This window comes from Pimephales promelas, chromosome 15 (assembly GCF_988280905.1).
Source record: "Pimephales promelas chromosome 15, fPimPro1.hap1.1, whole genome shotgun sequence".
In the NCBI taxonomy this organism is placed as follows: domain Eukaryota; kingdom Metazoa; phylum Chordata; class Actinopteri; order Cypriniformes; family Leuciscidae; genus Pimephales; species Pimephales promelas.
The window spans coordinates 7,281,759-7,305,563 of record NC_142783.1 but is presented as its reverse complement, the minus strand read 5'-3'; the positions used below and the strand labels follow the sequence as shown (position 1 = coordinate 7,305,563).

Sequence of the window (23,805 nt, the reverse complement as noted above, 5' to 3'; positions counted from 1 at the left end):
CCAAGAGTACGTTTACACGACAACAATATGCTTAAAAAAAGATACGTTTCTCCTTTAAGTTTTCCATATACAGACGACACCACTGATCTTCATTCATACGGATCCACGAAAACAACTAAAAGTGCTGCATCCTGCTGCCAGGCCACTAGATGGTGATGCATCATTATAGACATATTAGACGCTATGAAACCCGTTTTCAAAAGTGTTTTGTTACACATCAATCCTTAAATATCTGAAACTCTTCCAATACTTTTTTTTTGCAGAATAGATACACAATATCATCTGCGCTTTCTCTCTCTCATCTCGCCAACAGCGAGTAACACACAAATCTGTCTCTCCTCACTCACTCCTTTCATTTGCTCCTGATGAATATTGTGTTACAGAGCTTGAATTTCGGCGTGGGATTGTGCGTATTTTGCATTATTTTACACATTCCCGCAGATTTTGTTCTCACTCCCAAAGGACGGCACATATCCTCCTCTCAGGACTAAACTGAGTTCTTTGTTGCTGCTTAGTGCACTTAAACAGTCAAATACACACACAGTCAATAATTTTTAAGTTTAAGTAATGTTTTAACAAACAGTTGAGAAAGAAAACACATGTGTAACAGTATGTTTGATCCATGCATCAGGTCTTAAAGTGACAACAGCCTAATAAACCGTCCGCCAAATTATGAGATAATATTAAAAATATCTATATGGCAGTTTTTCCCAATGGTATCAATGTCAAAATGGTGCCTTTTTAATGCTCAAACAACAACATTACACGCTAAAAAACAAAAAAATGATAAACCTTTTTTAAATCATTCGGAATTATTTTTTCACTACACTTTGCCAGCAGCCTTATCACCCTGTAGCCCAAGACTGGTTGCACACTGAAGCTAAGCAGGGCTGAGCCTGGTTAGTACCTGGATGGGAGACCTTCTGAGAAAGCCAGGTTGCTGCTGGAAGAGGTGTTAGTGAGGCCAGCAGGGGGTGCTCACCCTGTGGTCTGTGTGGGTCCTAATGCCCCAGTATAGTAATGGGGACACTATACTGTCAAAGAGCACCATCCTTCGGATGAGACATGAAACCGAGGCCCTGACTCTCTGTGGTCATTAACAATCCCAGGATGTCTTTCGAAAGAGTAGGGGTGTAACCCCGTCATCCTGGCCAAATTTTCCCAGTGGCTTCTGTCCATCATGGCCTCCTAATCATCCCCATATACCAATTGGCTTCATCACTGTCTCCTCTCCACCAGTAAGCTGGTGTGTGGTGGGCGTTCTGGCGCAATATGGCTGCCGTCACATCATCCAGGTGGATGCTGCACACTGGTGGTGGTTGAGGAGATCCCCCCCCTCTATGTGAAGCGCTTTGAGTGTCCAGAAAGGTGCTATATAAATGCAATGAATTATTTTGAGACAAAGTAAGCAGATCAGTAAGGGTTTGAATAGCGCTAATTGACTTCCAAAGTTTACTGAGCAGCTTAAACAACAGACTCACCCACAGAATTAATGTGATGCATGTAATGCATAACAATTACTAACAAAATAGATATTTTTGATAATGGTCTCATCATATGGAGAGATGCCAAGAGTAAAGCAAATCTTCTCTATATGGAATTTGATCTGTTTGTGAGGCATGTTCAGACTTTAGGAGATATCACACATGAATGAGTGGACATGAATGAGGTAGAGGTCAGTCTGATGAAAGATTTCATCAGATTGTTTGTTTCAGATTGATGGCAGAGGATTTATATTCAAAGAGAAAAAGAAAAAATGCAGCTATCATGACAGAGAATGAGAGAGGATATTAAGACAAAGAGGAATAACGTTGAACAATCACCTAGAAATGACAACAGAAAATCACTCAAATTGACATAACTTCCACAGAGAACACTAGCGCTGTCCGAGAGCTAATAGTTTTCTGAAACATGCAGGCATCATATGATTCATTCTCAGTGGGTCATCAAAACTCGAGCTGCCCATCTGTCAGATACACATAAACACACCTGTCTGGACTCTTTGGTGTTGCAAGGCTCCAGTCTGACCTTTGACCCTGCAGTGAAGGCTGTGATGGTCAAACACTGGTCATGCTGACGGATCTGTGGTTCAATCAGGGTCCACTTCTAAAAAAAAAAGATACAGACAAATTATTGGGCGAGTAATGCAGGTGTAGAGTTATATAGATAAGTTACACACTTTATCAGGTAAACGTGTTCAACAGCTTGTTAACACAAATATGTAATCAGCCGATAGACCTTTTTCACAAAAAACGGAAATACGTAATCGTTGTGGAAACGGAGTTCCCGTCAACTGTCGACACATTAGAAAAACCTACTCTGGGAGGAGAAAATTGATCAGAGAGTCTTCACAACTTCACTGTAAAAAATTTAGAGCAGGATTTACTTGAAAAAACCTTGCTAAACGATCTCACTCAGAAAATGCTAGTAAATTTACAAAGATTTGCCAAGTAAAAACCTAGTAGCTTTAATTTGAATTCTTTAAGTTAAATTTACTTGGAATGTGGAATTAAGTAAACTTTACAAAAAATAAGTAAGTTTAACTCAGCTTGTAAAAGGTTGATTAATACCGATTTCCTTTGCCTTTGTATTACACTTCACTAAAACAATTATCTTGAATTTTATTAGTCATTTATAGTATGTTCTTTACTTAGATCATCTAAGTAATTTATATATACATCATGTCAGACTTTAAGCCTTATGTGAATGCAAACACCTCAATACTTGGTAGACAATACACAATGGTGGTAACATTTGATGGATCGTTTTTGTGTTTGAATGTGTCGTTTTAAGCAAAAAATGTACTCGAAATGTCACAAAATGGCAATTTACTAATACTAAAAACAAAAATCAATGATTAAACAGTGTAAATACAGCTGGAAACCAGTGAAAAATGAACCTCATTAATTATTCAAGGTCCAGTGCATGATGGGAACCCCCTAGTATCAGAAAAGTTGAGTAATTTTTACTTAATTTTATTGAGTTGATATTACACTTTCATTTATACTCGCTTGAAATAAGTACTGATATGGAATTTACTTAGTTTTTTAAATTCTTGCCTGAACTAACTTTTTCAAGTAAATTACATTGGGTTTTTTCACTAGTATTTACTTAACCAAAAAATCTTTTTTTACAGTGTTCGAAAAAATGTAAACTTGTCATGGTCCAGTTGTTGATGACTTTGTAAAATACTGTGGTGATGCTTGTCTGCAGCTGATGTATCTAAGACCAAAGATATGACTATTGATTTCAGAACTGAAGCTCATTCTTCCCAATATACGTTCATTAAAGGTAAGAAGGTGGAGTGTGGAAAGTTATTCATATTTAGGGAGTATTATTTACAATAAACTGCATTTTAATGTGAATACCAGAAAGAAGTCTGTCAGTTTTATTCAACAGTTATCCTGAATTTTTTGCACTGCTGTTGCTATAGAACGATCAAAGATGAAGAAAAATTATACAAATATTAATTTATCCCTTGTACACTCAGATTGTTAAATACTCAGAATGGTATATATTAATATTTTAAATTTATATGTAGCCCACTGTTGTGTGTTCTTATCTTGTTTTATATTGTGGTGTATATTTTTATGTGCTTATTCCGCTGGATACAAATATCTTAATAAAGTTGAACATGAACTAACGTTCAAAAATACACAAAACATAAAAAATAAACAAACAATGACGGCTTATTAGTGAATGGTGACATGAGAAGTACAGAAGATCACAGGATCAATAACATCCCACCAGATTGCCTGAATCCAGTTCCTTCGAACTTCATCGACAGGGAACTGACGAGGGAAGGAATGAAAACGACAGGTATGGTTGCTTTTGGGAATAACCAAAAAGATCGGTACGCAACAACTCTCACTAGTTTCCTTCGGCGCTATCTGTTAGGAATGGAGCGGAAGAAGACTACCACGACAATTGCGTATTTCCGGTCACAAATACGGAAGTTGTGAGAAAGGTCTATCACATGGCAGCAACGCAATGCATGTGGACATGGGGCATTCCTCAATACTAAGAATGCAAAGTTTGGACTTGCCAAGTCGTGGCGCGACGTTTAAAAAAAAATGGTACCGACTTTGGTACCGAAGTACCGGGTCTTTGACAACACTCATAAACGTTGGCTGCGCTGTTTCTTACTTTGCTCTACGCTGACTTTACTAATGGCTTGACCACTATTTCAAGGACAATTAGGAAGAAAACAAATAAAAAGCTTTTATGTAACTCAAATATTAGATTTTTTCCACAAATACGCCTATTTTATTTATTTTTTAACAATTATTCCATAATTTAATGCGGCCTTTCATGGTGAAGACGATCTGCTGAAGTTCAAAATGAGCATTAGAATGGTGAAGAAAGGTGATTTAAATGACTTTGAACATGGCATGGTTATTGGTGCCAGATGGGCTGGTCTGAGTGTGGTTCAGAAACTGCTGATCTACTGGGATTTTCATGCACAACCATCTCTAAGGTTTAAAGAGTATGGTCCTAAAAGAGAAAATATCCAGTGAGCGTCAGTTCTGTGGGTGAAAATGCCTTGTTGATGCCAGATGAGAGGAGGATGGCCAGACTGGTCAGAGCTGATAGAAAGGCAACAGTAACTCAAATAACCAATCATGGATCCATCCGACCTTGTATCAGCGGTTCAGGCTGCTGGTGTAATGGTGTGTTGGATATTTTCTTGGCACGTTTTGTGCCTCTCAGTACCAATTAAGCATTGTTTAAACACCACAGACTACCTGAGTATTGTTGCTGACCCTGTCTGTCCCTTTATGACCACGGTGTACTTCTAATGGCTACTTCCAGTATGATAATGTGCCATCACACAGCTCAAACTGGTTTCTTGAACATGACAATGAGTTCACTAAACTCAAACCAGATCTCAATCCAATAGAGCAGCTTTGGGATGTGGTGATATTATAACTGTGTGATAGGATCATGTCAATATGGACCGAAATCTCTGAGGAATGTTTCCAGCACCTTGTTGAATCTATGCTAGAAAGAATTAAGGCAGTTTTGAAGGAAAAAGAGGGTTTAATTCGGTATTAGAAAGGTGTACCTAATAAAGTGGACAGTGAGTGTATAGCAATGCAGAATTTGTATGTGAATCACACTCATAATCTCAAAAATTGACTTTTTGAATTTTTATTTGTTTATTTGCCATGGAGTTGATTTGGAGTTTTTAAATTTGCTTCTCAAATCTCTGAATTGCATTTAATTCCACATAAAATCCTCTCCTCTTCTCCATGTCACTGAATTATGTTAGCTTTGTACAGGTATTTTAATGGCCAAAATGGCCAAAAATATTTGTGAGAAATGCAAATGTGAAAATAATGTGAACATGGAGAGTGTTGCAATTAGAGTGCACATAATGCACAAGGCAGTTAGGTAATAACTGAAAAAGGTCTGTTGACATTGTAAATGAAAACAAAACAAAACAGATCTAAATAATTTTAAGATGGTGGAATCAAAATTGAATCAGGAAATCATTGCCAATGCCTAGTACACTCTAACTACACTACATCTAAAAAAATGCAATATACAATATTTAAAATTATGCAAACAAAAAAAACAACAACCTTTAATGGTCAAAAAAAAAAAAAAAAAAAAAGCGAACATAAAATTAATGTAAAGAAATAGAGTGTATTGCAATTACAATGACCAAACAAAATCAGTGCCTAGTATTAGTTTTGTAACTTTATACTCTTACTCACAGGAAAAACACTTTCAATTTTTACAGGAAAACAGAACTATTTTGAAACCAAAAATGCCAATGCTCCTTATGTATTACTAAAAATATTGTTAAGTTATTAAATGCTACTTTCAGTCAGTTAAAGCTTCACCTGTGAGGCCGGTATGCTCGGTGTGGTCTTGCACTCTGCCAAACCCAGACTGTCTGTGCCGTGGCTCTCCAGACACAACCCATCCTGCTTCAGGAGACTGTACACCTCTTCCTGCTCTGGGATTCTGACAAACACAAGCATGAATGACAAAACATGTTCAGAACAGTGACCTGAGAGGGTTAAATGGCATTTCCCTCTGAATACAAAAAGTCCAGGTTGTGTCTGGCAGCCCATCAGAGACAGGCACAGTCTAGTGAACACGACTCACTTAAGTTCAGGGTACACATTCTCAAGATACCAGCGGAAAGAGTTACAGTTCAACTTCCGTCGTAGTGCAAGCCGATCTGCAATACTGTGAAGAAAGACAGAAGCACTTTAAAGGAAAAGTTCACTCAGAAATGAAAGATCATCATCTGACTCACACACATGTTTCTCTAGAAAGTTCACAGAGCTTTTTTCCATACAATGACAGTAGATAAAAAAGTGCCATAAAATAGTCTGTACTGCTTGTGCACAGTTTCGATCAAGCAATTTAGTATGAGAATATTGTGTATATCCACTAAAAATCGAATGAGTTTAAAATAAAATTAAGTTTTGTTGGTATAAATCTTTGTGAAAAAGAAATGCACTACTTTCAGAAATGTATAATATACTTTTAAAGAATATACGGTAGCGCTTTAATTGAAGGGGTGTGCATAAGATTGACATGACACCTTCATAATCATGACATGACACGTCATGAATATGAAGGGATTTTTACGCATGTTTATGACAACTGTCATTAAGTGTCATTACATGATTATGACATATTTATGAAAGGTTGTGTCATTACATTACCAAGACATTGACAGGTTATGATGTATTGGTTTATTATGTTAAGTTGTCATAACAGAGACATCTCAAACAATGTCATATTTGCATTAAAAATGTCATAATTAATCGAATGACACTTAATGACAGTTGTCATAAACATGCACAAACCCTCTTCCATATTCATGAAATGTGTCATGTCATGATTATGAAGGTGTCATGACAGTCTTATGCACACCCCTTAAAGTAAAGTGTTACCGAATAGACTCAAGTTTGTATGTAATAATGTAATGTTTTCATTCCCTTAATTGTGTGTTATTTAAAACTAAATGAAAAAAAGTATAATATATTAAATTAATATTAAATTGAATTATTTGAACTTAAGAGTGTTTTTGTTTTTTTTACATATTTAAGTAGATCTTAAGTACATATTTATGTAATTTCATAATTACTTCAATTGTATTTGAAATACGCTAAATGTACTGGCAAGCTTTTATGGTAAACTAAAAGTGCCATGTGTCATGAGTCACTGCTCTGAGAAAGGCAAGTTTAGATCCAAACGCAGCTTTTATTATAATATAAAGGGGTAATCCAGAATCGTGGTCGAACAGGTAAACAATAGGTCAAAGTCCCGGTAGGCAATCCAAACAAACAAAACATACAAGGCAGGGAACAAAGCGAAATACAGAAACCAGGTAAATGCTCAGACATGCAGTGGACACCAACAAAACTTCGCAATGAGTGAGTGTTTGAACATGGAATAAATAGACAGGGACTAACAGGGTGATGAGGTGAATGCAATCAGAGACCAACAAGTTGATGAGACACAGGTGATAATAAGTCCAGGCAGTGTGTGATGGGAAATGTAGTTTTTGAGGAAGTGATCATAGTCTTTCTGGAGCACCCTCTGGTGGCTCTCGAGGGCACTCCAGCTGGTGATCGTTACACCATGTATGTAAAAATATATGCAATTAAACATTTGTAATGATAATGGTAAAATATATTACCTTTAAGTGTAATATTAAATAAACTACAGTTAAAATTATAATCAATTTCTTTACATGTGCTTCAACAGTAATGAAAGTGTGCTCTTTAAGTGGCCTTTTATTTCATTGATATTATATTATCTGCAAGTACTGCTTTTTGAAACTATTCTTATGATTTGACGCACATTCAATACAATTAAGCGCACTTCTTTTTCACAAGGGAAAATATGTATTTAGGGTTGATTCAGTGATGTTAATATAGATATAGTTAGCCATTACAGGTTACCATTTTTTTTTCCAGTGTATATTGTTTGGTGTTTGATTTTTCCACCTGGCATGACACATCTTGACAAGTATTTACTTCAAGTACTATTATGGAGCTTGATAGTCAGTTTTATTGTATTTGGAGCAGCGTGAACATCCTGCTAAACATCTCTTTTGTTTGACACAGTCTGGACTGACATGAGGGTGAGTAAACAACAGAGATTTCATTTTGGATGAGACTATTCCTTTAGAGGTAAATATAATCATGGCAATCTCATAAAATGGCCTTTCACCAGCTCACCATAACCAGATCTACATAAAACACAGTGTATAAAAGATAAAAGCAGAGATGTCTGACCTCCCAAAGGCCTTTCCCTGTGCTGACGGTCTAGCGGCGTAGTAATACTGTTTATACTCATCCATCCAGACCTCAGCCGCTCTCCGCGTGTTCCTACAACACACAGACAATGTTACAGCGCTTCATTCAAACACCTCATCGTAAAGCATATGATTACAGCTTACATAAAGCCCGATTTACTTAATGTAGGTGAGTGCATTGCCCTCTGGGAAGTCATAGGGATGCCGTTTCCTAAAGACGTGTCCCACGCGACTGCAGGGCAGGATCTCAAGACTGCCGCCACACATCCACACTCTGAATGACAGCTCTACAACATAAGAAAAAAAAAGTTTATGGAAATAAATTTGTTTATGCAAGAATGAAACGTCATGGTTACAAATGTTTTGAAATAGGAAAAACAATTCAATAGTGCGATAAAAAAACAAAGGCTTCCCTGAAAATCAAACTTTTTGTCACGTGTGGGTTTGTCTTTTCAGGTTCATCAGTTCCCGTTATGTTGATTAGTCTTCCCAGGTGTTTCTTATTAGCCACGCCCTTTGTTAAGCTTGTTTGCATGTGCATTTAAGCCCTGTGTCTAGTTCAGTCTTTGTCAGTTCTTGATGTTGTAATTAGAGATGCACCATTTACAATTTTCAAGGCCGATTCCGATTTCTGATTTTCATTTAGTTTGACCTGCTGATACCGATTTTATCCGATTCCGATTTTATTTTTCTAACCACTTTTTTATTTTCAATAACACAAATATTTATTTTCTATATATATATATATTTTTTTTTTATAAAACACCATATACTTTTGCTCAAACTCAATAATAATAAACAAGTTTAAATGGGTACATTTTCTTTTCTGACATAGCCAACTCCAGTTCTTGTTAAAACACACGACATGCTAATTCTGAGCATTTTCGCAGAAACCGCTTCACTGCTGCTCACGTGACGTTCCTGCTTAAAGCCCCGTTCACACATACAAGCGACTTTGTCGCTGCAGGTCGCCAGTGGTTGCGCTGGAGGGCGCTCCCACTTCTGGTTGCCTAGTAATGTTTGTGAGTGACATTCACAGATGTTACTCTATATTAGACAACAAATACGTTTTATTGCTGCTATAAACAAATATTTTGGAAGGAAAAGTCTAAAAATAAATGGAATCAGTACATAAAATACACAATATTAAAGATGAACGAGAAACAGTGAGTGCTCTTTGCCATCGCAGCTATTTAACTGCAGCAATTGGGCAAATACCGGTCTGGGTTCCCGAAACTATTCAGTCATGGAGTCAGTGCGGTGAACACCACTGTATGTACACGGAGATATAATAAATTATAGGACAGTTTCTGACTGCTAAAATTAGCTTTTCGTTCAACTTGCCTCGGTCAGACTCAGCATTGAAGAGTGGCGCTTGCGAAAATCGCTCTTCACTTGCATAAAGTTAAAAATTTCTTAAAGGGTAAGTTCACCCAAAAATGAAAATTAAGTCATTAATTACTCACCCCCATGCTGTACCAACCCCGTAAGACCTTCGTTCGTCTTCGGAACACAAATGAAGATATAAAGATATGAAGATATTTTTGATTAAATTTGAGAGCTGTATAACTACCACATTGGCTCCTAAGGGACTGCCTCTTGACGGCCCAGAAAGTCAATGAAGAAAATGTTTAAATATCCCAAGTGACTACTGTGGCTCAACTATATGTTTATCAAGCGACGCGAATACTTTTTGTGCGAAAAAACAAACAAAAATAACGAGTTTATTCGACTATTTCTTTTCTTCCTTGTAGGCCAGAAACGAGATTTCCTTAGATTTCCACGACGCATGCGCGAGAATTGCGATCTGCTTACACCAGCTTACACTACTTCAGATCGCAATTCTCGCGCATGTGTCGTGGAAATCTAAGGAAATCTCGTTTCTGGCCTACAAGGAAGAAAATAAATAGTCGAATAAACTCGTTATTTTTGTTTGTTTTTTCGCACAAAAAGTATTCGTGTCGCTTGATAAACATATAGTTGAGCCACAGTAGTCACTTGGGATATTTAAACATTTTCTTCATTGACTTTCTGGGCCGTCAAGAGGCAGTCCCTTAGGAGCCAATGTGGTAGTTATACAGCTCTCAAATTTAATCAAAAATATCTTCATTTGTGTTCCGAAGACGAACGAAGGTCTTACGGGGTTGGTGCAGCATGGGGGTGAGTAATTAATGACTTAATTTTCATTTTTGGGTGAACTAACCCTTTAACTTTTTCATGCCGTCAGACCCATCCAGTCACCAACGGTCGCGACCGCGCATGTCGCCGGATGTCGCCCGCTCACCATTGAAAATGAATGGTATCGTGTTGCTTGGTCACGTGTAGTGTGAATGCATCTTGACGCTCACACGCTGCTTTTGTTTCCGGTGTGAATGCACTCATTGATTAACATGCCGCTCACGCTTACGGTGTAAATGGGCTATATGCACGCATAAATTCCGCATTTGACGCAAGGATGCTCGTCCATTTCCGGTTGTGGAGATTAAAGCGGAGGAAAACCGAGGAAAACGGGATTATGGCAGAGTCTTCAAAATTTACTGTCCTCCAGTCTTTGAAATGAAACGTGCATACGTTTAGATGTAATTTTATATATAGTTATATTTATTTAATATAATTTTAAAAAGAAGCATAAACACAACGAGGGGTGTCTGTTTTATCTGTTTTTGTGACTAACGTTTCTTTAGTATAACCATGGAATATAAAATTCAATATAAATTCTCGGTATTGCATTGGACTCTACGATCGGCGGAAGTTATCGAGCATCCCTAATGCTTCACCGGAAATACCGCCGTGCATAGAGCCCATAAGGGGTGAAACGGCCGTAATTCATGAGGTTTCCACATATGCGTTCCGTGTGCATGTGTGATACTGACGTTGCACAATGTTAATCATGTGGCGCCCGGGTACATTTGACAGGCATAAAATCGGCATTTTATGCGCCAGTCATGCGTCGGTCAATCGGTGCATCTCTAGTTGTAATGTGTGCTGTTGCTTTGTAGTGGTTTCTTGTCCTGGTTCCTGTCCTGAGGTCCTTGTTCTGTTGTTTGCCTTGGATTACCTGTTTGTATAATTCAATTAGTGCTTGCTATTGGATTCTCTCTCCGCTTCTTCAGCCGCAGTCATTTAACTTTTTATTGTAGGCAACCACACTGTAATGTGCATAAATTACCCACAGCAGAATCTATACAGGTGGAGCTGGGGAAGGAGGCGGCTTTCTGAAACTGCTGACCAATAGTCCAGTCATTTTAAACAGTTAGTTCACCCCAAAATTAAAGTTTTGTCAGTAATTACTCTCCCATATGTTGTTCCAACCCCGTAAGACTTTCGTTCATCTTCGGGACACAAATTAAGATATTTTTGATTAAATCTGGGAGTTGGATCTCTCCTCCTAGGCTTCTAAGGGATAAAAACTGGCCAGCCTAAAGTTATTTAAAACATCATTAAAATAGTCCGAGTGACTACATCTGGCTCAAGAGACGAGAATACTTTTTGTGCGCAAAAAACGCCCCACGTAGGCTCACTATTGGCCGATGCTGGTCATGTGTGTAATGCATGTGACGTACAACCTATAGAAGCTTTGCATAGTTTACGTGAAATCTCGAGGCCAACAGAGAAGGAAATGAATAGTTGAATAACGTGTTTTTTTTTTTGTTTTTTTTTGCACACAAAAAGTATTCTCGACACTTGATAAACTTAAGATTAAGCCACTGTAGTCACTCAGATTATTTTAACGATGTCTTTCATAACTTTTGGGCCGGCTAGTTTCGATTCCTTAAGAAGCCTATGGAGGAGTGACCCAGCTCTCAGATTTCATCAAAAATTTGTGTTCCAAAGACGAACGAAAGTCTCACAGAACAACATGAGGGAGAGTAATTGCTGAAATAATTCTCATTTTGGGGTGAACTAAACCTTTAAGCCAAAATGTGGGTCAACCTAGAACAATAGCAACAGAAGCAAACTCAACTGATTGATTTTCTATCTGCAATATGTCCCGAGTAAGGGGACAAAAGCCCAGAAGAATCACATTAGGGGAACGTTTAGAAAAAGACCCAAATATACCCTATTCATAAGCCTATTCATTATTTTTCTCACGTGAATAGAGTAAAAAATTTAACCTTTAGATATCATCATGAAAATGACAGGTGATTACTTACATTGAGACAAACAAAAAATGCATTACAATTTTTTTTTTAATTGTTTGTTAATAAGGGGAAATGGTGCATAATCTAATTACATGCTTATTTGCATAAATAACACAACATAATCAACACATTGGGTCTTTTTGACATCTTACACTAACTAAAGGTTAATATTTTTACCCTATTCACATGAGAAAAAGAATGAATAGGCGTATGAATAGGGTATAGACCATTTCACAAGCTGTAAACAACACTGGTCCAGAAGCACTTCCTGTTTCAGTTTGTAACTGTTTTCTTTATTTCACATGTAAAGAAAACATCTTAAAGATGTTTGTTTAACTTTTTGATTCAGTTTTAAATGTTCTGTTGGTTGTATTTTATCCCAGCTTTTATGTAGTGTTAAAAAACTGGAACAGGAAGTGTTGCAACAGTAAATGCAACAGTAAATGCAACTGCAACAGTAAATGTTGTTTACATCTTGTGAAATGGTCTATATTTGGGTCTTTTCTAAACGTTCCCTTACTCAGCACGTATTGAGGATACAAAATCAGTTGAGTTGCTTCTGTTGCAATTTGTTTAACCTTTTGTCATAAAATGACTGGATAACAAGTATTTGAAGGTTGAGCAGCGAGCTCATTGGCTACTGATACAGCAGGAACCAATCAGCTGTGCCCAATCAATAACGATGTGATTGCAAGCAGATTGAGTTAAGGACCCATCAGCCTGTGCCATTAGAGTGTAACGACAGGACTTTTATTTGACCTCTCCTTGCAGCTGTACATTAAACACGTTCACATGTTCTGATGGACGTGTTTCCAATGTTAATAACAATGTAAATCTGTCAATTTTTTTTATATTTTAATTTTCATCATGCACATTTATAAGACTACATATTACCTTGACATTAAATGCCGAGTGAGTGTTTGTAGTACTACGGCTGATGAATTTGGATTGTACTTTCTTCTTACCAATGTAATCATTTTCTCAATATGTTTTCTTCTTTTGGTAAGTCATAGAAATGCTATTGTGGATTTTTTTTTCTTTGCAAATGACCCTTTTCTACGGAGCCCCTAAAGGGACCTCTGCAAAAACAAAAAAATAAAGACTATCGTGTGTGCAGGCAATAGTTTCACATGCCACGCATCATAATTCCCGGTTTGTGTACAATTTGTGTCACTGTCATTACTATGAGGAAAACAAGAGCATGGATGTTGATTATTACTTACCAAAGTTCTTATTATTACTTACCAAAGTTCTCACCACCCCAAATATCCATGTGAGTGTCATACTGGCCCAGACGATTAAACCAGCCTTTTTCCATTACAAAGATCCCTCCAGCAATTACAGGGGTCCTGCACGAACAGCAGTTAGTGTCAAGAGTACAGACAACTTATAGGGTGTAAGATGCTAGGGACATATCCTTACCAATAATTTAGTATTCAGCAAAAAAATTATTAACTACAGTAAATTGTCCCTAGCACTAGCAATCATTTTGATGAAAAAAAATAAATAAATAAAAAACATTTTCTATTTTTTATATATATACTGTAGTCAACATTTGAAGTGGATCAAAAAAGTTCAAAGTTGTCCTAAGACAAGAACAGGTATTGCTCAAAATTCATGTATAGCTTTGATGAAAGGTTTTGATCCACTATATATAGTGTATATATATATAGTTTTATTTTAATGCTGTTTTATTTATATGCATCTGAAATGGGTCATACCATCCATTCATTACTTACTAAGAAAACTGTGTTAATTCAAGGACTGTTCACTAAGTGGACACATGAGGTTTACACATGTTAAAATCATAGCCTACGTGCACAGTTCAGTTGAATGATAAAGTTTACCCTCTTTAACTTTAACTAAATGTTGTTAAACTAAACGTATGAAGCAAAATGTTAGCTCAAATATCCTCAAAACTAAAAATAACAGTGAAATAAGAGTGAATGAAAGGTTGATCTGTCAATGAGATGCACATGAAAGTTGTGTTCGTTTCTTCAACAACAGCAGTCATCATTCATGACTAACTTTCACAATCATCATTGGTTCAGTTAATTTTGTATATTAAAATAAGGTGATGTGCAGAGTTATTAAGACCCCCCCAAAACATTGTAATTCACAGTAAGTGCTGTGCTCTCTATATTATATTCATTCATTATACTGTATGTGTATATACTCTGATGCTGACGAGAGATGCTGACAAATGTTTACACAATAGAGGTTAAAGTTAAATCTCTGCCTCCTTGTCATTCTCGTCATAGTCTAAAAACCTTTATGTCAATCCCTGAATAAAGATTTTGATTTTATTATTTTGCCGCTTTTATGTCCCCAACAATGGCGAAAATCGAACCTACGCCCTTGGTTGTTATACTGTATACTATTTACACACAAAGCGGGATTGAAAGGTCTGAGACCACTTCAGTAAAAATGCTTCTAGTTTTACAAATTTGCTTCCATTTTATTAATGACCAAGAATTTTACATGTCTTATCTGTCTCATGTCAAAACTTTGTGTTTTTTTTCAAAAACGTTGTTTATTTCTCAGTTGAAACTAAAATATCCTATTTTTTTACTTACTATACTGTACTGTATGTATATATGAGAGAGAGAGAGAGAGAGAGAGAGAGAGAGAGAGAGAGAGAGAGAGAGAGAGAGAGAGAGAGAGAGAGAGAGAGAGAGAGAGAGAGAGAGACATCAAATGCGATTAAAAAAAGGAGGACCTGGAAGTCAGATTATTAACAGGCAAAGGCATTGACTAAAAGTGGTCCCAAAAGTATTCATTTGCAAGGTTTTTTATGGATTTAACTACATTTTTTCTTTTCTTTTTGCAAACCTGATTGGTTGTGTTGGGTCGTTTCTTGCCATTTTCTGTTCGATAGGAATCTGCTCCCATTTAAAGTGTAGACTCCAGTCGAAACCTGATGTCAGAGGGGGAAAGTGAGGCAGTTATTCCTGGATCACTCTAATGAACACATGCAATTATATTTAACCTGTCAGCAATCAGAGTAGAGGAGGACCAATATGTATTTCTGGTGGCTGATTAAGGGTGGCACCTCTACTTCTAAAGTGGTTTTAACATTGTATTTATTGTTTGTTTGTTTTTTCTTCAAAAAATAAAGGAGAAACAACACAAAATACAAATTGAAAAATTCTTCCATATCACAACCCTATACCACACCCCAAACCTCCCTCCCACAGTGCCACTAATAAACCATAGACAGATTAAACAAATAAAAAAAAGGCATTTAAAGTCATATTAAACTTAGGGGTTTTTTGTCCTGCTGTTGTTATACCCATATAAGAGAGGAAACGACGTTTCTTCAAAGAGAATGCAATTTTTTCAAGAGGTACATAATGATGATACTTCTGTAGTCCACATAGAAGTAGTAGGTGGTTTAGAGTCCTTCCACCTCAAAGTTATGCATTTTATTGCTGTTAAAAGAGCTAATCTAACAAACCTCAGATTAATTCCCCTTCGTTCGTCCAGTAATGAGGTGTCCCCCAACAAAATAAGTCTGGAGCCAGGCTAAATCTTATGCTTTTGGGGTGTATAACTGGGATTTAGTTATTCCAAACACTTTATAACAAGGTTTGAGTTATGTGCTACATTATGTAGGCATCATTTCTTTTCACCACATTTTGGTTAATGTTCATTTATAGATATTGTCTATAAATATACTTTTGTCCATCATTCTTTCTTAATGATTTTACATCACTTTATTTTACTATAAAAATAATTGGTATATGTAAAAATTTACATAACCCAAGATTATTAAGTCATGTTAAATATTAGTAATGTTAATGTGTTCACAACCCTTCTGCAGTGTTACCAATATATTAAACAAACCGCCGTCATAGTATTTATTTCTGTAATTCTAGTATTTTTCACAAATAAAGAAATTGTTAAAAACATGAATAAAATACAGTAACCAACAGAGCACTCTGCTACGTTTGTGCATATATGGGAATCATATTTTCTCAAATAAAGATCATGGTAACAGTATTGCTCTTTCTCAAATGTTTGTCTCCTAATATTCCTAAAAATAAAAACAGACATAAATTCTTCAAGTCAATCAGATAAAGTCAAAAATTGATGTGGATAGAAGCTCGGATCATTTGATTTTAGAAGAATTTGGTGAAATGTTTGGGTATTGTTATTGTAAACTAAAATAAAAAATAAAAAACTATTAAAAATGACAGTTTTAATCAATCAAATCAAGCTGAAATGACATAAAATAAAATATAAATATTAGTTGAAAAACTAAAATTAATACAAAAAATGCTAAATATTCCTTAATGCTATAAGTATATAATTAAATACTAAAATAACACTGGTTCATACTGAGACTTTGGTATATGTAGATACGTGTGTGAGATTACTCTTAAAAGCATCTAAGAAGTTCTCCTCTTCCTCTCATTGCTCCTGAAAGAGATGGACACATTAAAGAGCAGCTTTCTGTGGTAAAGCTCACGATTTCTCTCACCTCCTCTCAGGTCTGCAGACGCCGCCAAATACGCAAAGTTATCCAGACTGATGACATCGATGATGGGACTGACCACACGAGTGTGATCCTACAGGAGAACACAAAACACAAATGATTATTACAAATGACTTATTTCATTATGTGTCTGAATCTTTCCAAGCATTTATGTTAATGAATTTATTTAGTTATTGTTGCATTTCTGGCCAGCTAAATACAGCATAGAGGACACAGATATGTGTGTGCCAAGTCAGCACACTGTAAAAACTGATATGATCAATAAGTCATGGCAAATTATGTTTTTCCATTACTTTAACTCAAAATAATTTGACCAATATCAACTTTAGGATATGAGATTCTGCTAGCCAAGATTTAAAAATGAGTTGATTTGATTATGATTTTGATTCTTAAAAATTAAGACAGCAACTGTGCTCAAGTTTTTAAGTTAAATTCAGGTGAGAATCAGTGCATGAAAATCCATCTATGTTCTAAATGCATGCTATCTTATTACGAACGATTAATTCATGTAGGCATATTAGTAACATGTATATTCTGTTCTGTTCTGTTTTGGTTTGCTCTGTTCCTGATTGCCTGAGTTCCTAGATAGTTTATCTGACTGTTAATTAGTTTCCACACACCTGTTTGTCATGTGTCTTGGTCCATGAACTTTTATTTAAATATCAGTTTGCCTTTCTTTGCCTGTGTTTAGTTCATGTTCCCTAGTTTGCCATAGTCATTCATTGTTTAATTGGTCAATTTGGGTTATTTTTTTCTAGCCAAATCCTGGGCTTTTTGGGTTATTTTTTCAGTGTTTGGGCAGTTTTGTGTAACCCAGCCCCTGGGTCAGATGTAACAACCCATCATTTGAGTAGATTTTATGTATAACTCAGATCCTGGGTCAGATGTCACAACCCAGTGTTTGAGTAGATTTTATGTGTAACCCAGATCCTGGGTCAGATGTAACAAGCCAGTGTTTGAGTAGATTTTATTTGTAACCCAGATCCTGGGTCAGACGTAACAACCCAGTGTTTGAGTAGATTTTATGTGTAACTCTGCTCCTGGGTCAAACATTACAACCCAGCGTTTGAGTAGATTTTATGTGTAACCCAGATTCTGGGTCAGACGTCACAACCCAGTGTTTGAGTAGATTTCATGTGTAACTCTGATTCTGAGTCAGACGTAACAACCCAGCGTTTGAGTAGATTTTGTGTAACTCTGATTCTGGGTCAGACGTAACAACCCAATATTTTAGCAGACTTTATGTGTAACCCAGATCCTGGGTCAGATGTCAAAACCCAGTGTTTGAATAGATTTTATGTGTAACCCAGATCCTGGGTCAGACATAACAACCCAGTGTTTGAGTAGATTTTATGTGTAACTCTGATCCTGGGTCAAACATTACAACCCAGCGTTTGAGTAGATTTTATGTGTAACCCAGATTCTGGGTCAGACGTCACAACCCAGTTTTTGAGTAGATTTTATGTGTAACCCAGATCCTGGGTCAGACATCACAACCTAGTGTTTGAGTAGATTTTATGTGTAACACAGATCCTGGGTCAGACATCACAACCCAGTGTTTGAGTAGATTTCATGTGTAACTCTGATTCTGAGTCAGACGTAACAACCCAGCGTTTGAGTAGATTTTGTGTAACTCTGATTCTGGGTCAGACGTAACAACCCAATATTTGAGCAGACTTTATGTGTAACCCAGATCCTGGGTCAGACGTCAAAACCCAGTGTTTGAATAGATTTTATGTGTAACACAGATCCTGGGTCAGACATAACAACCTAGTGTTTGAGTAGATTTTATGTGTAACCCAGATCCTGGGTCAGACGTCAAAACCCAGTGTTTGAGTAGACTTTATGTATAACCCAGATCCTGGGTCAAACGTAACAACCCAGTGTTTGACTAGATTTTATGTGTAACCCAGATCCTGGGTCAGACGTCAAAACCCAGTGTTTGAGTAGATTTTATGTGTAACCCAGATCCTGGGTCAGACTTAACAACCCAGTATTTGAGTAGACTTTATGTGTAACCCAGATCCTGGGTCAGACGTAACAACCCAGTATTTGAGTAGATTTTATGTGTAACCCAGATCCCGGGTCAGATACAACAACCCAGTGTTTGAGTAGACTTTATGTGTAACCCAGATCCTGGGTCAGATGTAACAACCCAGTGTTTGAGTAGATTTTTTGTGTAACCCAGATCCTGGGCCACACAAAACAACCCAGTGTTTAGGTAGTTTTTGTGTACTCAGATCCTGGGTCAGACATAACAACCTAGTGTTTGAGTAGATTTTATGTGTAACCCAGATCCTGGGTCAGACGTCAAAACCCAGTGTCTGAGTAGACTTTATGTATAACCCAGATCCTGGGTCAAATGTAACAACCCAGTGTTTGAGTAGATTTAATGTGTAACCCAGATCCTGGGTCAGACTTAACAACCCAGTATTTGAGTAGACTTTATGTGTAACCCTGATCCTGGGTCAGATGTAACAACCCAGTGTTTGAGTAGACTTTATGTGTAACCCAGATCCTGGGTCAGACGTAACAACCCAGTATTTGAGTATATTTTATGTGTAACCCAGATCCTGGGTCAGATACAACAACCCAGTGTTTGAGTAGACTTTATGTGTAACCCAGATCCTAGGTCAGACATAACAACCCAGTGTTTGAGTAGTTTTTGTGTACTCAGATCCTGGGTCAGATACAACAACCCAGGGATTGTGCTGTTTATTGCGGGCTTGTTGTGACCTCTTCAGAAGAGAGCAGCTCCGTCAACATTTTGTCTTTGGTCTTTGGTAAAATAAAGGTTTGTGTACATTTTCCATATCTATAAATTTGTTATTGTTCTGTATATCGTTTAATTTTATGCAAAGTAAAATACAGGGGACAAAATTGGGTTGTTAACCCAGTGTATTTAGAGAGTGATTAGAGTCTTAACTGTCCTCATTGCCAGAGTGTATTTATATCCTCAGTTAAGCTTCTGGTCTTTGTTAACGTTACTAACTGGATTGTATCTGTTTGTTTCTTGGTTTCTATTAAATTCTACTTAAGTGCTCTTTAAGCCTAATCTCTCAGCATATGCGACACTGTTTTTGTTCTGTGTATTTAAGCCTTGAACTCTTTCTGTTCAGTGTACGGTGTTGTCTATGTTAAAACTGGTTGTATTTTCCTCTTTCTTATTTTAGTTTTAGTTTTCTATCTTTTTTGTCGTGCGCTATACAGCCACATTTCGAATAAATATAATTTATGTTTGACTTATGATTGACACGTGCGTGCCAATCATTTAGTGCACCTAAACTCCGCCCCTTTTGCATGTCACACCCACATCTCAACATCCAATCAACATCCAATGCATAGAACGAAGTGTCCACCCCACATTTATTCTTTTCTAATAATTCTTTACACTTGGATATACTACGTCACAATATTGAAGACAAGATCTGTTGCTTCGCATCTGCCAGCCTGATTAAAACCCCACTAAAACCATCAAAACAGACCAGATTAACCAGTATGACCAGACACCAGCTGACCACTTTAAGTCTGGTTTCAGCTGCAGTGAAAACAATGCACATTTTTCAGAGTAAACTACAGCATAGCAGCGTAAACGTGTAGAGCAGACCATAAAAATATTATTTCAAAATTTTCTGTATAAACAGCAACTTTCTATTGTGTTTGTTTTTCACAACTTTCCAAAAGAGGAAAACATGATAGAGAGATGGATCGTGGCAGTTAGAAGAGAGAGAGATGACACTCCCTCCCTCAGCAGCTGAACTAGAAAAAAAAAAGAAATAAAAACTTTGTTTGTTTGATTAAATGCCAAGGTAATATAACAGATACATAAATAACACACATTAAATAAGCAGAATGTTATAAATGTTATACATTTTCTACATTTACAAGGCCAGTTGTCTCATTATTACGTGTGATTTGCAAGGCTTGCTACTAATTTGCTAATTTACTAATTAGTAAATTTACTAATACATATACCTTGCTAAAATATTTGCTGTTGCGCGAGTACACTTGTGCATACATAAAACTATTTATGAGCATGTACTGTAAGCATGTCACATTAAAAAACTTGTGCGGGGAAGTTCATATTAAAACTGTATAAGAAAATCAAATGTTTTCAATTAGAGCTGGCGCTCTACGCAAAGACACTGAACTCTGTGCTCAGAGCTGCAGTGTGTGTGTGTGTGTGTGTGACCCAGAAATCCATCTGCAACATATCCCACATAGATTCATAGATTGATACAGCATTTGACAATCATAAACAACATTACGACACTCCACTTAGTCGTCCATGGCTTGTCAATTATTCCATCCAATTGAATTACACAGTTTTAACCTAAACAGGGATAGTTCACTATCCCTGGGTTGCTCAATATAGGTAAAACGATATAAATACTGTTCGTTTTCTCACACAAACCGCTCGTTTCGTGTCTTAGGCCATCAATGTGTGCTTACATTTATGAGTCATTAAATAATGTTTAATTTGGGCTTCTTTGTGCATACTCTTTGAGGTGGTGACCATAGACCTCATTATAAGACTGACAGACAAGAACGGTTTGACCTAAAAATACCAAAATTGAATCTACTGAAACAAAGACACCTACATCATGGATGCCCTTGAGGTAAGCTAAAACATACCAAAAAATTATTTCAAAGTGAAGTATCCCTTTAAAGGTGCAATGTGTAACAAAGTTGAGTATCTATTAACAGAAAGGCAATATGACATCCATAACTATGTTTTCAGTGGTGTATAAAGAACTTACTTAATTAGCCGTAATGTTTTTATTACCTTAGAATGAGATAGTGTTGGGCGATATGCTCCATTTTCATATCGTCCTATCGTCAGCCTGTGAGATCGGCGATACACGATAGTATCGTGAGGGGGCGGGGCTAACATTTGATTATTAACTTGATTATTTAGCCTACTCATTAATTTGCTTGTTTTATTAGCCTACTTCGTTTTATACACGAGAATCTTTTTTCTATTTTGCTAGCAAAGGTGGAGTGTTTATTAATAGGATCAGGTTATAAAAAGAGATCCTAATCCTTTTGTTTGTCAACGGGAAATTTACGGACACATTAGCCTATCCTCATGCCGTTACATGCAGCATTTTGACTAGGGTCTATTTCTGCACGAGATGAAAACACGTTTTAATAATTTCTTGGGTCAGAAAAAGTCGGAGTTTGCGATATGTGCCCCCCTACCAGTGCGCTCTCTGCGCACTTCACATGCGCACTTCAGTAAGCACAAAGTACGCGGGTTAATGTGTTTTAAATGCCGGGAGAAACAAGAGCAAGGGCCAAACGTCCAGCTGAGTCGATCGGTTTATACGTATACTTATGACTTGACTCTGATAAAGGAAACGTTTACATGACCACATGCATTGTCAAGTTTATTCAACATAATCAGGTTAAGAAAGTCGTCGCATGTAAACGCGCTCAATCTCTGAAAGTGAAAGTAAAAACGGACTGCTTTCGGAATCTGCATTAACGCCGCGTTCCCTCAGAGACGACGATGATAACGGTAACTATAATACTATTTTAGTGATATTATTATTAATACTATTTAGTAATTGTATTGTTTTTAGTGTTAGTGTCATTAAACGTTTTGTTAATGTGTTACGGAAACAAATACTGACGAACAACGATGCCATTTTCATCTTGGATCTGTAGGAAATTTAATTTTGCGTCTGTTAAAACGAGCACACTTGATAATTTGTGAATGGATCACCTTGCGATTGAATTTTGATGTGGGATGTTTTTTAGTCTGTTTTAAAAACATTCTCTTAGAGGAGTCCTCATTAGTGCGTGTGTTGTTGCAATTGTTATGAGGTGATGTCGTTGTAAATTTAGGCAAGGCAAATTGATTGTAGTTCCTAATATTCATTTAATAACAATACTAGCTTTATAATAATAATAATAGGCCTAATAATAATAATTTAATACATTATGGTGAAACGAGCCAATTATCATATTGATATCGTCAAAGGCATCTGCCATCGGCGATATGTCAGACTATCGTCGATACACGATACTATCGTCTATCGGCACAACCCTAGAATGAATAGCTCCATAACCGAGGGAATCCCCTTCTATGAAGGTCGCCATGTTGTGACGTCATATTCCTACCGTAGCCGAACGCGAACAAACAGCGCTACAGAACGCGTTTCATCACTACCTTGAAAGAGAAGTAGCGGAAAGCTGGAAGCTAGCCTTACACTCCGTGAGTAGTGACTTTTCCCTTGTGAGTGGTGTAAAATATGTAGTTGGGATTGTTTCATGTAACTTAGTTCTCCCTTGCTGTGTTATGGGTTTGTTATGTTGGGGATAGATGTGCTGTTACGTTCGTGAGACAGCTGATGATTAGTATTCATGTCATTGACCGTAAAACAGTACGTTACAGGAATTACTAACCCGTCGATAGAGACTTTTACTAAAGTCTTTTATCACTAAAGTCGATCGCGAAGAATTTTAAAAATCAGAGAAAAAAGCCTATTGTGTGTAGTAAATAGTATCTATGGGATGCGGAGATGACATGATTGTAACAGCGCGCGCAGTTCCGACCTTTGGACTCATGCGGACGAGTCCCAGCTCAGCCACAGTAACAGCTCATATTAGCCAGCTAAACTATTACTACCCTGTTAGAAAAAATATATAGCTGCTCCCTCGCTGTATTATGGGTTTGCTACAGTATGTGGGGAGAAATGTGCTGCTGGTTACGTTTGTGAGACAATCAGCTGATTATTATTTTATTAAATTATATATTAAAACCCTTGATCCTCACCTGACTATGGCTTTGTAAACAGACAGTATTCATGATGTGGTTTATAATGGACTGTGGTACAGAAACAGTGACAATGTTACACACTCTTGGCTTACTC

General features: G+C 36.9%; 1 protein-coding gene across 2 annotated transcripts in view; it reads right to left on the bottom strand.

Annotated features, from left to right (window-relative positions):
- galnt16 (UDP-N-acetyl-alpha-D-galactosamine:polypeptide N-acetylgalactosaminyltransferase 16) overlaps positions 1-23,805 on the bottom strand; it is a 69,318-nt gene that overhangs the window by 1,208 nt on the left and 44,305 nt on the right. For both annotated transcript variants that reach the window (XM_039650997.2, XM_089120068.1), the window contains exons 7-14: positions 16,913-17,000; positions 15,262-15,346; positions 13,675-13,778; positions 8,448-8,574; positions 8,268-8,360; positions 6,118-6,201; positions 5,850-5,973; positions 1,990-2,106 (exon numbers count right to left, since the gene is read on the bottom strand). In XM_039650997.2, the coding sequence (XP_039506931.2) occupies positions 1,990-2,106; positions 5,850-5,973; positions 6,118-6,201; positions 8,268-8,360; positions 8,448-8,574; positions 13,675-13,778; positions 15,262-15,346; positions 16,913-17,000 (822 nt within the window). The remainder of the gene's footprint in view (positions 1-1,989; positions 2,107-5,849; positions 5,974-6,117; positions 6,202-8,267; positions 8,361-8,447; positions 8,575-13,674; positions 13,779-15,261; positions 15,347-16,912; positions 17,001-23,805) is intronic.